At 43.3% G+C, this 14,393-nt stretch overlaps 1 protein-coding gene across 1 annotated transcript in view; it reads right to left on the bottom strand.

Annotated features, from left to right (window-relative positions):
- Positions 1–14,393, bottom strand: part of NECAB2 (N-terminal EF-hand calcium binding protein 2) — a 145,130-nt gene that overhangs the window by 26,125 nt on the left and 104,612 nt on the right. The window contains exon 6 of the mRNA XM_028739548.2: positions 8,881–9,017. Coding sequence (XP_028595381.1) covers positions 8,881–9,017 — 137 coding nt within the window. The remainder of the gene's footprint in view (positions 1–8,880; positions 9,018–14,393) is intronic.

Here is a 14,393-nt window from a genome sequence, read left to right as displayed (position 1 = left end):
TTTTTTTTGGTGCTTTATACTTTCCCATGTCATTTGTTTTGAGAGAGGATGGGTTGTAAATAGTCTGAATAAACAGCCTGCATCAAGAGGTTAGGGCCAGATGATCAAATCCCTACCTGGATAATTTAGCACAGAGTAGCCAAAATGGTGCCCTCCAACTCCCATCAACATCCAGCTAGCATGCCCAATGGTCAGGGATGATGGGATTCAAGGTCTAACAAGATTGAGAGGGTACCACACTGGCTTCTCCCAATTTAACCAATACAGTGGTACCTCGGGTTAAGAACTTAATTTGTTCTGGAGGTCTGTTCTTAACCTGAAACAGTTCTTAACCTGAGGTACCACTTTAGCTAATGGGGCCTCCCACTGCCGCTGTGCCGCTGCCACACAATTTCTGTTCTCATCCTGAAGCAAAGTCCTTAACCCAAGGTACTATTTCTGGGTTAGCGGAGTCTGTAACCTGAAGCATCTGTAACATGAAGCATCTGTAACCCAAGGTACCACTGTATCCATGAAGAACATAGGAAGAGCCCTGCTGGATTGGACTAAATTCCCATCTAATCCAGCAGCATCCTGTTCTTACATTGGCTGACTAGATTTCTGTGGGAAGCCTGCAAGCAGGACCCGAGCACAGCATCCCTCTCCACCCTTGTGACTCCTGGCAACTGATATTCAGAGGCACACTGCTCTCCACAGTGGAGACAGAACATGGCCATCATGGCTAGTTGCCATTGACAGGATTTTATCAATATGGAGGACAAGGATAAGCCTTTCTTGCTTATTCTTGTTTACTTATCATATTGATGAGAGATGCACATCTTCACATGGGCAGGCCTCGCAGATACTGAATTATGTTTTGTTTCAAGTTTGCAGCGGCTTTGAGGCAATCTGCTAGCGGGTACATAACCTGCCGTTCGGTACTGTTAATTGCCAAGGGAACAATTTCCTGTCTACTCTCATCACCGAGATAAGTTGGTACCCTTGACAACTGGGGAAGATTGGAAAGATGTAGGAAAGGTTAAAAAAAGGTGTCTGTGGGATAGGCTGAAAAATAAGAGATGGAAGAGTGGGTGGGGGATAGGTAAAAGGATGGTTATAATGGTACTGAGAGGATATTTCATAACAGTGCAGCCACTCACTCCAGCTGATATGCCTGATGCTCAAAAATAACAGTGCTTTGTTTGGTATATAAAAACATCATTTTTGGGGGGGGTGGGGTGGGTTCCTTGGCAGCTACCCCAGGGTCTCTGCAGGAAAGCCCACTCCTCCAGAAGTAATCATCTGCTTCTATCTTGTTTATTCAGAGTTTCATAGAATGCAAGTGGAAAGCAAGCAGCCATTGATTATTTCATCTGGAGGCCCATGAGCAGAGAAATAAATCTTTAGCTGCTCCATCCAAGGACTAATTGCTTCTTGATTGTTTCCTCTTCTGCTGATCTGGCAACTGCTCAGGACAACTCTGCCAATCTATTAAACATATATTTACTTTCAAACAGAAGAAAGCTTGGCATCTAAAGCCAGGCCACATCACGCACAACCCAACTTAAATTGGGAATAAGCCCGATTGAATTGACTTCTGAGCAGACACATGATTTACACTTTATTTATGGGTATTTCTAAACCACCAACTCATAAGAAAATATCACAGCTGTGTAGAATAAAATCATTATTACAATTGCTCTCTTAGGGCTCTTCCACACTTCCACTTGTCTCATCACTTTCCCTGGGGGGGGGGGGGGACTGGTTTTCCATGGATGGGCGTTTGTTCCGATTCATGGCAGAGTGGGTTTTCCTGATGGTGCAAACTGAAAACTGCTCAGACTTCGGACAAAGCAGAATTGTGAACAAGCCCTTTGTCTCCTAATGCAGGACAATCTCAAGCTGCCTTAGAAGCAAATGTAAAAACCTGCGACATTTTAACAACCACCAGCATTTGACAAATCAATAATTAAAGCTTAAAACACCAGCTCACATTGGGGTGGGAAAAACATACCAGCAACCCAGAGCTTTCTAGTTTAATAGGTTGAAGGCAGCACCCAGGAAATGGATAGGTAGCCAGTGCATAGACTCATAGGTGCCACCCTTCAGAACAGAAGAAAACAAGCTTCCATGTGACAGCTCTTCAGATATTTGAAGATAGCTATCCTATCACCTCTCACTCTTCTCCAGGCTGAACACACCCAAGTCTCTGAACCATTCCTCATAAGACTTGGTTTCCAGACCCTTTATCCATGCACTTCTGCTATAATGTACCAACAAGAGTGGACTTCTTTCAGTCTGAGGGTCAAAATGGCTTCCACACAACCTTCCGGGGGGGGGGGGGACATCCCTGTGGAGGGTAGGACCTGAAGCAAAAGTGAGTGTAATTTTTACTTCTTTCTATAGTAGGTTTGGGACGTGGGTGGCACTGTGGTGTAAACCACAGAGCCTAGAGCTTGCCGATCGGAAGGTCGGCATTTCGAATCCCCACAACGGGGTGAGCTCCCGTTGTTCAGTCCCAGCTCCTGCCAACCTAGCAGTTTGAAAGCAAGTCAAGTGCAAGTAGATAAATAGGTACCGCTCCGGAGGGGAGGTAAATGGCATTTCTGTGTGCTGCTCTGGTTCGCCAGAAGCGGCTTACTCATGCTGGTCACATGTCTTGGAAGCTGTCTGTGGACAAACACCAGCTCCCTCGGCCTATAGAGCAAGATGAGCGTGCAACCCCAGAGTCATCTCTGACTGGATCTAACGGTCAGGGGTACCTTTACCTTTTATAGTAGGCTTGCTTCTATATACCCCCCACCCCACCCCACTCTTCTCTATCCTCCACCCAGGCAAGCAGGAAGCCTTTTCAGAGTTCCAAGGACAGATTTCAGCCCGGTCAAAAGACTCACAGGAGAGTGCAGAGCAGGCCTGGGGAGATGGGGTGTGACTGGAGAGAGTTCTGAGAGCCTGACACAGAGGCGTGGAGGGCTGCATTGAGGTCCTGCATTAGAATACATTAGGTCTGGGGTGGGGGGTAAGGCTGCCTGAACCATAAAATAGAAGTAATTGAAGTGAATTCTAAACCTCCCTTTGATCACTTAACCCGAGAGCAGCAGCTGGAGGTCAGGTGTCAATAGAATCCACCGTCCAGCCTCCATCTAGGCCATGTGCTAGTGAAGCAGTTTTAAGCTACTTCTCTGAATCCTTCAGCAAGGGCAATGCTATTCAGCATGAAATACAACATAGAGACCACAAGCACAGGTGTGACTGTCTAGAAAGAATCAACACAGGTCCCAAAATACAGCATACCAGGCCGCTTTGCATCTATATTTAGCCTCAAACCCAATTCAAAATGAGCACTTACATCAGGTATAGCCAACGTGGTGCCCTCCAAACTCATCCTCCTTCACCACTGTCCATGCTGGTCAGGGCTCATGGGAACTGGTTTCAACAGCATCATGTTGGTGACCCTTAACCTGGATCCATATACACAGCTCCTATTTATTCCACTGGCCTGGCAGACCAATCTGATGGGTGTAAAGGACTTTTTTCTTTAGGGAAAGGGCCACAACATTTTGGAAAAGTGGGACACCTCTGCCTTGTCTGCGTCATGTAGTTTGGCTACTACATGGCTTCATCATGATCCAGCACAGCAGTCACTTAGCAGGTACCACAGGGTTGCTTTTCTTGTTACCTGACTCATTCACTCCCACATCTCCTTTAGATCACCTTTTAATTCAACATTCATCATGGTTTGCTTGTACAAAACATATGTGAAGGTCAGACTATGCCCAGTCTTTACGGAGAAGTTGCTCTGATTAGTTTGCGGGAAAGTTGTATGTCAATCTTCCATTCATCCTGATTTACTTGAGCAGTGTTTTTACACCTCCCTATTAATCATTCATTTGTCCTATGGTTTTCAGTGCACTTACCTGTCACTTTTTTAACCACAAAAGTCAGTTTTTTAAAAAGAAAAGAAAAGCAGATTTGTTGTACCCACAGCAACAGAGCACTTTAATTGGGCAAGCCTAAAATTCCCTTCTTGCACTTGAATCCCTCCCCCCAAATGCTGACAGTCTGGAGGTAACTGCAGATTGTCCTCATCACCAAATACTGGAGCCTTGGGCAGTGCACTGCCTCTTCCCGAGGTCTGTGTCTCCCCTGTCCCCAAAACACTGCCAAATACACACAGGCAGAAAAACATAACTTGCTGGGATATTGCTTGTCCAAGCTTTGTAGGCAGACACCCTGCCCCATTTTTTTTTTTTGGGGGGGGGGGTAGACTTGATAATAGCACACTTGCTAAAAATGAAACTGCAGCACCAAAGTGATGGCCATACTCAGAGAGCAGAGAGTTGATGCATCATATCCACCTGCAATGCAGGGAGATCCATTCTGCTCCGTTAAGTAATTCTCATGAATATACATTGGCTGTTGAGGCTGCTGAATATACCAGAGACTGATGCAAAATAAATCAAAAGCGGCAGAAGCAGAGTGAGAACAGAAAAGGAGGAGAAGCTCCAGAAACACTCCTGACTCCAGCATCTTGCAGAGGAGGAAGAGGAAGCAGGAAGTCAAGCTGGTGACTGAAAGTCATGCACATGAGCACGGCTTTTTGCTACTCAGAGCTAAGAGCTTAGAGACTGCCTCTCTTTGCTGCATCCTCTCACATGACACATAGAAACACAGGAAGTTGCCTTATTTTGACCACTGGGTCCATGTGGCTCAGAATTGTCCACACCAGGGTTTCCCAAACTTGGGTCTCCAGCTGTTTTTGGACTACAACTCCCATCATCCCCAGCTAGCAGGAGCAGTAGTCAGGGATTATGGGGACTGTAGTCCAAAAACAGCTGGAGACCCAAGTTTGGGAAACCCTGGTCTACACTAACTGGCAGTGGCTCTCCAGGGTTTCAGGCAAGGGACATTTCCAGTCCTACCTGGAGCTGCATGGCAATGAATCATGGGAGAGTCTACATTTTAAGCAGATTCGCTGCCAGTGAACTACAGCCTTTCACCCTGGAATTGCCTTCCACAAAATGCAATGACCATGAACTTAAAAGACTTTCGAATATAATAATAATAATATAATAATAATAATTTATTATTTATACCCCGCCCATCTGGCTGAGTTTCCCCAGCCACTCTGGGCGGCTCCCAATCATGTGTTAAAAACAATACAGCATTAAATATTAAAAACTTCCCTAAACAGGGCTGCCTTCAGATGTCTTTTAAAGATAGGATAGCTGCTTATTTCCTTCACATCTGAAGGGAGGGTGTTCCACAGGGGGGTGCTACTACCAAGAAGGCCCGCTGTCTCGTTCCCTGTAACCTCACTTCTTGAAATGAGGGAACCGCCAGAAGGCCCTCGGCGCTGGATCTCAGTGTCTGGGCTGAATGATCAGGCAAACACATGGCCAGTGGCCATGATGGCTGTCTACTTACCTCCAGGGTCAGAGGCAGTAGGCATCTGAATACGAGTAACTGGGGAATAATGGGAGGGCAGGGGCCTTTCATTCATCACCATCTTGTAGACTTCCCAGGGGCATCTGATTGGTGGTTGTGAAAAAAGGGTGCTAGACTAGATTGTCCCTTGGTCTGATCCAGCAGGGTTCTTCACAGGTACTTTCTTACATTCATAGCTGTGATTTCAAAAGCTAACCTAATGGAACACCCCCCACCCATAACAGCTACTTCTGTTTAAGTTTTCTGGATATTAAAAAAGTGGTGTCATCATAGCAAAACTTGGTGTTCCAACCCTGATGATAGCGGTGAAGGTAGAGTGGGAAAGTATTCTTGTTTCCTGTAGATCCTCTCCCAATCTGATCCTCAAGGCCAAAGTAGTCTAGAGTTTTGCAACTGAAATACAACTTCTGGAGATAGTAAATTTAAGCAGAGAAGCAGCAGAGGTGAGCTGGTGCTTAACCCTTTTGCCATATGCAACCCCCCCCCCCCCCGATTAATCATCCCCTGCCCTCAGTGTCCACAGAGATCATTTCCTCCTGTGGCTAGGAAAGGAGAGGGAAATATATTTTAATGCTGCAATCCTCTACCCTCTAACCAGGCTGTAAAACTCACAGAACTTAATAGTGCTAAGTAGATATGTAAGGCACACCTGTAAGATGTATTTTCAGAGCCAGGAAATCAGATCCACACCATGTATTCAAAGTACTCTGATACCACCTTAACATGCATCCCCCCCCCCCCAAAAAAAAATCCTGGGAACTGTAGCTCAGCACCTTAAACTACTGAGACATAAATTTTCAACTTGTGTAAGTTCCCTAGGACTCTGTGGAAGTTGACCTGATACCACATCAACCAAGTCTGTGTTGTGTTTTTGAAGGTTCCTGTATGTGTCCCTGGGAATTGGTTTAGAATTTATGTAATAGTCACAAAATTTATCCATATTTTTTTTCTTTTCATTCACTCACACTTACTCTGATTTTTAAATAGAATGTAGGGTATTCGTGTATTGGAATTAACAGAGAGATTGTGAGCATTCAGGCTTGCTTTCTGCATTTCCAAATCTTCGGGATCATTTTCAATATGTTGCATTGCATTTGCAGACTTTTATTTGCTTCTTTTTCAATAAATGAAATGCAGTGTGGATTAGACTGTTGTAATTATGAACGCTCTATTCATTTCCAGAGCTTGTCACTTGAGTCATTAATATAGGATAGTAAGTGCCTGAGCTGGTAAGCCTCATAATATAGTTTCCAAAAGGGAATACCCCACGCTCCTTCCATTGTTTTTTTAAAAAAATATATCTGAGAATCTTAGCAGTATATGGGCATTTTTCTTTTAAAATGAAAGTTTATGTGTAATAAATGTTGGAAATGTAAAGAAACAGAAGGGACATTTTTTCATATGTGGTGGGAATGCAAGAAACTGAAAAGCTTTTGGGAAATGATATACAATGAAATGAAAAAGATGTTAAGATATACTTTTGTAAAAAGACCAGAGGCTTTTCTTTTAGGGATTGTAGGAAAGGATGTAAGAAGAAAAGACTGTAAACTCTTTCAATATGCGGTAACAGCAGCCAGAATCTTGATTGCCCAGAAATGGAAACAAGAGGAAATACCGACGATAGAGGAATGGAGACTGAAATTGATAGACTATGCGGAATTGGATAAATTAACTGGGAAAATTAGATATACTAAAGTCCAAAAGTTCATCGAAGACTGGGGAAAGTTTGTAGACTATCTGAAAAATATATGTGGTGTGAATATAACGCTAGCGGGATTTCAAGAGGCACTGTAAAGAAGGAGAAGTATTGTCAGTAGTAAATAGTTGGAGAAGGGAAGTGTAATGGCAATATGAAAGGAGGACTGTGTAATTACAGTTATGAATACGGATGATTGTCAGAGACGCTGAGGGAAGTTCAAAAAAACAAACAAGAAGTATTTGTTGTATTTTGGAAAACTGTATAAATGTTCGAAAAATAATAAAAAATTTATGGGGGAAAAAAAAGAAAGTTTCCATTTAGAATGTTGGACAGGAATTTCAGTGGGGAGAACAGCACAAGGCAGATGAACTTCGGTGGTAAAACCATCGTTTCTGTCAAGGAGATCCTATCAAATGAAGGCAGAGTCAAGCAATTCCAGTGTATTACATTTGTGCAAACATGGAAATAATTAGCAGTAAAGGTCTCATTTGGATTTTTTGGTCATTTGGACTCCTAAATATCTAAAGGCAAAGTGTACTAGGGAGACACCCACAGATTAGAGACTTTCAGTTGTTCTCATTGGTCTGTCTTGTACCATAACCAGTCAGGATTCCTTGGGGAAAGCCACATGCTTTAAATACTGTATATTGTGTATGCAACCTATGTCAATTCACATGTCAGGCTAGTTCACACAGAGCCACTAATTTGCATGCTGCAACTCATACGCATATATGCAAAAACAACAACTAGAATTTATAGAGAAATACAATACAGGGGGAGATTTCAATATGGGGCTGCTGTTTAGGATCTTGATGAAATCTTCTCCCACAAGGTCCCAATGAATGGAAAGATCTTCCCCGACAAGCTGCCTGCTGGAACTTTGTAGCCTTCTGTTTATTTTCTTTAATTTAGAACACCGGGTGGTGGGTGCAGAGGTCTCTTGATATGAGCTTCTGATTTCCCCCATTTCCATGGCAACCATTTTTGGGTTCTGGTCAACAAGCTCTGTAGAGCTGGGTGACATTTTAACTCCTTGTTGCTGAATCCAGGCTGTGATTCATGGTAACCCTTTTATTTTGGTGCTTTCCCTGCTGCTTCTAGAATTTTGCAAAGTCTCAAGGGGGTGGGGGGATAGAAGCCATGGGGTTTTCCTGTTCCTGCCCTGATCTGCAACTTCCCCCATTATCTGAAACTTCTGTTGACAAGACAGCACAACTCTGGGAGGGAAATCCCCTGGCTTCTCCAGTGCCATCCCTCCAATAGGAACAATTCCTCACAAGGAGTGGAAGAGTTAAGGCACCAGGGCTCAAAGGACCCACCAATTATGCCTGTCCCAAGGTTCCCTTTAAAATATTTCCCAGAATCAAGTGGTTGAGGATCTGAGAGCTGCCATATTAATTTCCCACAATACCCACAATATCCAATCAGCTTAGGGCAGTGTGAGAACTTAAAATGGCAGCCTTTGGCTGCTTAGCACTGATGAGAGTGCTACTATCTGCTGTTGCCATTGCCACCAGGTGAACCCACCACCGCTCCACCCACAAAGTTGAGCCTGGCCAGATGGCCTCAGACATGGAACTGGCCCCAGGGGTTAAGGTATTACGTTGCTAGAGACAGCATGTAGAATGTTTGTCTTAAGAGGGCACCAAAAACAATCCTCTTGTGAAGCTTCCAGAGCACAACAGTAGACAGAAAACAGTAGTCAGGCTGCTGAACAGGTTAATTTCAATATAGGACAAATGAAAAGACCTGACCTTATCTGACTGGTTTGCTCATCAATAGCATCAACGGCACTTTCCACCGAGCTGAGCAAGGACTGAATCTGATTGGCTGTCTCCTTCAGCAGGAAACGGGTCACAAACTGGTCCACATTGGTTCCTCTTTCATACACCTGGGGAGGAAGAAGAAGATAGAACTTGCTGGTAAACTCCCAAGCTGCCTGAATGAACAACATCACCCAAAGAACATTTCCTCCATGAACTGTTGTTTTCTTTTAAGAAAGGTAAATGTGGAAATCTGCAGCCTTAGAAGGAAAAAAATATTAAGTATGACTCCTATCAAAGTGAAAAAATAGTTCTGTCCCACATTGCTATGTGTTGCATTCTGTCCAAACAATCATGTGATATTACTATGGTGAAGATGCACCATCTTTATGTAACTTCCTCCAGCTTTTAGGATACATGTGTGTCCATGTGGGATGCTTTTGCTGTTTATACCTCCATCATATTTAGTTCTTGCTATCAAGAGGACAAAGTCACTCTGCAATGACCTTTCCCATCTGGTATATTCCAGAAGATTTGGGCTACAGCTCCCATCATCCCTGACCATTGGCAATGTTGCCTGGGGCTAATGGGAGCTGCAATCCCAAAACAGATAGGGGGCACCAGGTTGGGGAAAGCTGCTCTAGAGATGGTAGTAGTACAAGTAAAGCAGACGAGGGAGGCCAGCAGAAACAGCGGCAGTTTGCATCCATAAGTCCCCACTGAAACAAATGGACATGCCTCCAGCTCTCCAAGATTGCATCTTGCCAGCCAGCTCCAACATTCATCCTTGCTTTGGCTTCAATAATAAGTAATCTCAGGCTGTAAAGCTATATGCCAGGGGTGGGGAGACCTCTGGCCCAGGGTCCAAATGCAGCCCTGCAGGTTCCTTTATCTGGTCCTGCTCAAAGCCAATCCTGCTGCTTGCCCCCACAAGTGCCTTTGCCTAGTTGGGATGTGTTCTTGATGCCTCTCGCATGGAAGGTGTTTGTGTCTATATACAGGTCTGATTCACGCTGCACAAAGGTACAATTTGTTGCTCCACCCACTTCTGCCTCTGGCCCCCACCTACCACTGGCATGTGGCCAGGGAATGCTGAAGAAAGGTTCCCCCACCCCTGCTATATAGACTTGCCTAATAGTAAGTGCTCCAGTGAACTCAATGGAACTTCCTTCTGAATAGAGGGACTGTGGAGCCTCCCTGCACCCCATGTGTTTCCCACTGCAGTGCTGTTTCTGTCCCTCCTTGGGTCAAAATCTAAAGCCACTTCAGCTCCCTCCCAGACAAGTGGCCTTAGCATTGCGCAGCACTTAGGGGCCATTAGTGCACAGTAGCCAAGCCCAGAGCAAAAGGATCATTGGAATGGCAGAACAACGTGACGGGCCAGAGGAGGAGGTAGGCAGGTAATATGTCATTTTGTTTAGCTATAAGCCGCAACAAAACAAAAAAAGCAGAAAGAACGTTCAGATTTGAGCCACAAATGCAGCTCTTGATTTCCTGGTTGCCAACACAAATAAAGAAAAATGCAAAGTAACAGTACTGAACAGCAAGAAGCATGCAAGGTGTAACAACATTCTTCTCGCAACAAAACACAACAAATAAAGGGATCTTTATAAAGTGGACACTGAGCAACATCATGGACAATATCCTCTGTAAGTTTCACAAAATACACAAAGAGACTGTTTCAAGGTTAATTCCTTAGAACTTGAACTTCGTACTCATCCCTATTATATCCTGTTTCATCTTACTGGGATGCAGAGGAATTCAATTTTGTTTGTACTTTAATTTAATCTACATTTCTTGAATCAACATGCAAACTAAAAGATGGTTGTCCTTCAAAATTTGGACTCCTTCAGATTTTGCAATGCCGTTCTCCAACTGAGGCATACAAGCGTGCAAAGGTTATGGGGGCAATGTGCATAACAATGCCTTAGTTCATAAATGTAACATCCAAAAAATGCTTTGTGTCAGTTAAAATGGCTTGCAAAACTGTATATTAGTCAAAACTGCATACAAAAATGTGTTGACTAGGAGAAATTTCCACTAAAATGCTCATGAAGCTTCATAAAAAAAATTAAAAAGGGGGGGGGAATCACAGATTGATTTGGAAATGTGGATAACTGAATTTAAGGCTGAAAAACTGAGAAGCAGAGAAAACAAACTTGACAGACCCATCTATCCTTAATCCACTACATGGCAGTTAACTGGCCCTTTCTAAAAGGCAATGCCAGATTCCAGGAGGCATCACAAGACCCCCTTGTTCTCTGGCCTCTAGGGCAGGAACCAGGTGTGCACGATCTGTGTAGCACTGAGCCTGAAATGAAAGCCCAGCTCCTCTTCTCTTCCTGCCAAGAGATCTGTCTCCTTGCTTTCCCTGAGGATCCTTTTCTCTGACGGATTTTTCCGTGTGCATGTCTGATTATATTTACACGCTGCCCATTCTGCTTGGCGAAGCCAAGATCATCAAAGGGGGAGCCCCCTGACTCTTGACAAGTTCTCAAGACTTGGCTACCTCCAGCAACATTGTTTGATCGATCAATGTTGTGTCAGCCTTCTGCTTCCCTTTGCGTTTTCACTCTCTGTCAGGAAGTCACTGTCAACCTTCCGGTTCTTTGCTTCTTTGTGGTCTGCTACTTGATGTATGTGCAGTAAGAAAAGTTTCTGCACAGGTGCAAAATAATAATACTTTCCCTCGAGATGTTATGGTCCATAGCAGAAAGGGGTAGGGTCTAAGGTTGCATAAAGCTGCAACCCTACGGAAGCTAAGCAGTTTAGGTCTGGTGTTTGACCTGGGCAAATTAAGATGATGGCCAGCCACCATGGATGGCAGCCAAGCTTGGCTACTGTTCATAAGTGACACCGCTTCCCACTGCCCATTGCTAAAATGCCACCTGGAATGTGCCAGCTCTGATTTTTTTTAAGCGAGTTGGAATCCATTTATTGAATACTGTACTGCTGAGTGAATTTGTTACATGCCCAGAGTTGGCTTTATTTATTTACTCTCATAATGAATCACATTATTTGCATTATTATAATATCTATAGTGGCCTAGTTTGTAAAATGCCATTATTTTATCACAGGGCTATTCCCAGTGTTCTTCATACTTGATTAGACCCACTGATTTCAATTAATCTCCTCTAAATATAACTAACGCTGAGCATTACTCATAATATCTGCTCGCTTAGAGGCCGAGTCAAACATATAAACAGATACACAAAGTCATATACACAAAAAAGTTAAACTTTGTAGTTACCAAACTAGGGAAAGTGGAGACTAGAAAACAGGAGACAGAGATTAAGTCACTAAAATTGTGCTTTATATCTGCCAATGGAAGTATCAATTCTGGCAATTAATACTTGTCATGGATGCTTTAGTTGAGATTCCTGCCTTGCAGGGGGTTGGCCTAACCCCCTTCCAACTCTACAATTCTATGATTCTAAAATATACTGTAATATGCTTTTTGTTGTATTTGATTTGTTATGTGTTTGGAATGTATTAAATACCGTATTTTTTTGCTATATAATACTCACTTTTTCCCTTCTAAAAAGTAAGGGGAAATGTGTGTGCATCTTATGGAGCGAATGCAGGCTGCGCAGCTATCCCAGAAGCCAGAACAGCAAGAGGGATTGCTGCTTTCACTGCGCAGCGATCCCTCTTGCTGTTCTGGATTCTGAGATTCAGAATATTTTTTTTCTTGATTTCCTCCTCCAAAAACTAGGTGCGTCTTGTGGTCTGGTGCGTCTTATGGAGTGAAAAATACGGTAATGCTGAGGAGGAATGATGATGATGATACTTCCATTTTGGGGAAATTTTGTTTTAAAATAATGTCATGCAATGAAAAAACTTTTGAGCATGCGAGGATTGGTTTGATTTTTGATTTTTTTTAAAGCAGCAGGTAGCTTAGTGGAACTAGAAATTGCATCTGAATCAGGAGGAGACTTGAAAGCAAGTGTGTGTGGACTGCGGTAAAGGCATTGTGATGGCCAGAGGGAGGCAGCTGGCTTTGCTTACTGGGTGGATTGCTGAGAGGTGCTATCCATATATACATATTTTTATGCAACCTCAGTTACAGATGGGGCAGCGGAATTGGATTTTGTTTGCATTTTAATAAGCAACTACCTAATTCATACTTATTGAATCAATCCAGGAACCAAAACATAGCTATCCTTCAAAACTCACAATCCTGCAGATTTTGTAATGCAGTTGCATAACCAAAAATATACACAAAAATGCAGATATTTAGGAGGAAGTGTGCATTAAAATGCATACATTTAAAAAATACAAAAATGCTTTATGTTGGGGAAAATGCTTGTAAAAATATTTCTGTAGATCAAAACTGCATATAAAAAGTGTATATTGGGAGATATTAAAAGAAAACTCATTAATACTCAATTAAAATTGTGTTATCTGCAGAGCTCCAGGGCAAGCTGCCTGACCTCTTGCCAAGTTAACCGGAAGTCTTTTGGGAGCTTTGCACTAAAACACTGGCGAATTTTCATGATTTAGTTTATTATTATCATTTTTCAAATTGCTACAGAATTCACTTTAAAACTGAAAAATCTAGACACCGAGGGAAACTGAAACTAACAATCCCTTCCTGCTGTCCGCCCCACATGCAAACATTTGGTCCAGCTATTGTTACAAAATGAACAGAACGTTTGCAATGCACCTTCAGCTTTAATGGAAACAGGGAGTTTGGATGAGGGAGAGAAACTCTCTAACAGATTCACCGAGCGGGATTTTAGTCCAAATTAAATATTAACATCCTGCTCAGTGGATGGCTGGAGTGCAATATAGACACATTGTCCTCCCTGCCAGCTGCAGCAAATAGTTCATTATTAGCAGACATTTTTACAACACGCCCCCCGCCCCTCGGGCTTTTCAGCAAACTCACCATTCCAGATTTAGGACAACATATTTGATGAATCTGAGCAGTTCTTTTGAAGTGGAAAACGTAGAGACCATGTTTATTGCAAATTAGCAACGCTTTCTCCTTTGTGCATTGAGATACAGAAGCTGCCTTGCCTTCACCACAGTGGAACAAATCCCATTGAGTCACTGTGTTTCATCCACCCACTGTCGCCCAGCCTGGTGTAAATCATATTACAATATTTCACATCATTAAATGTCCCTATATTTGATCAGGGCTTGGCTGGGGCTCAACCCGCAGGTGACTGCAGCAAACCAATCGGAGCCGAGTGGATCAGAGCCAGAGTGGGTTGGATAGCTACCGACTGACCAGGGAAACAAGACCCACCAATTGCTTTTGAAGCAAAAGCACCATAGGAAAGAATCACCTGCCTGAACTTGTGTATAAAAACCCTCTTTTAGCTCACCACAGTTCTCTAGCCTTGAAGAACTAACCCCACTGTTATGTACTGAAGTTCTCACCCTGGGCTAGCAGGGGGATACTGTAGAAAGTTTTCACTCAGGTCCACATATGCAAATAAGGGATTGAAAGTGACGTTCAGTGATTGGATAGTTACAGAAAATGGTTACTGTTGCGT

The sequence above is a fragment of the Podarcis muralis genome, chromosome 7 (assembly GCF_964188315.1).
Source record: "Podarcis muralis chromosome 7, rPodMur119.hap1.1, whole genome shotgun sequence".
NCBI lineage: Eukaryota > Metazoa > Chordata > Lepidosauria > Squamata > Lacertidae > Podarcis > Podarcis muralis.
Note: the sequence above shows the minus strand (reverse complement) of the source record. Positions and strands in the feature narration are given on the sequence as shown.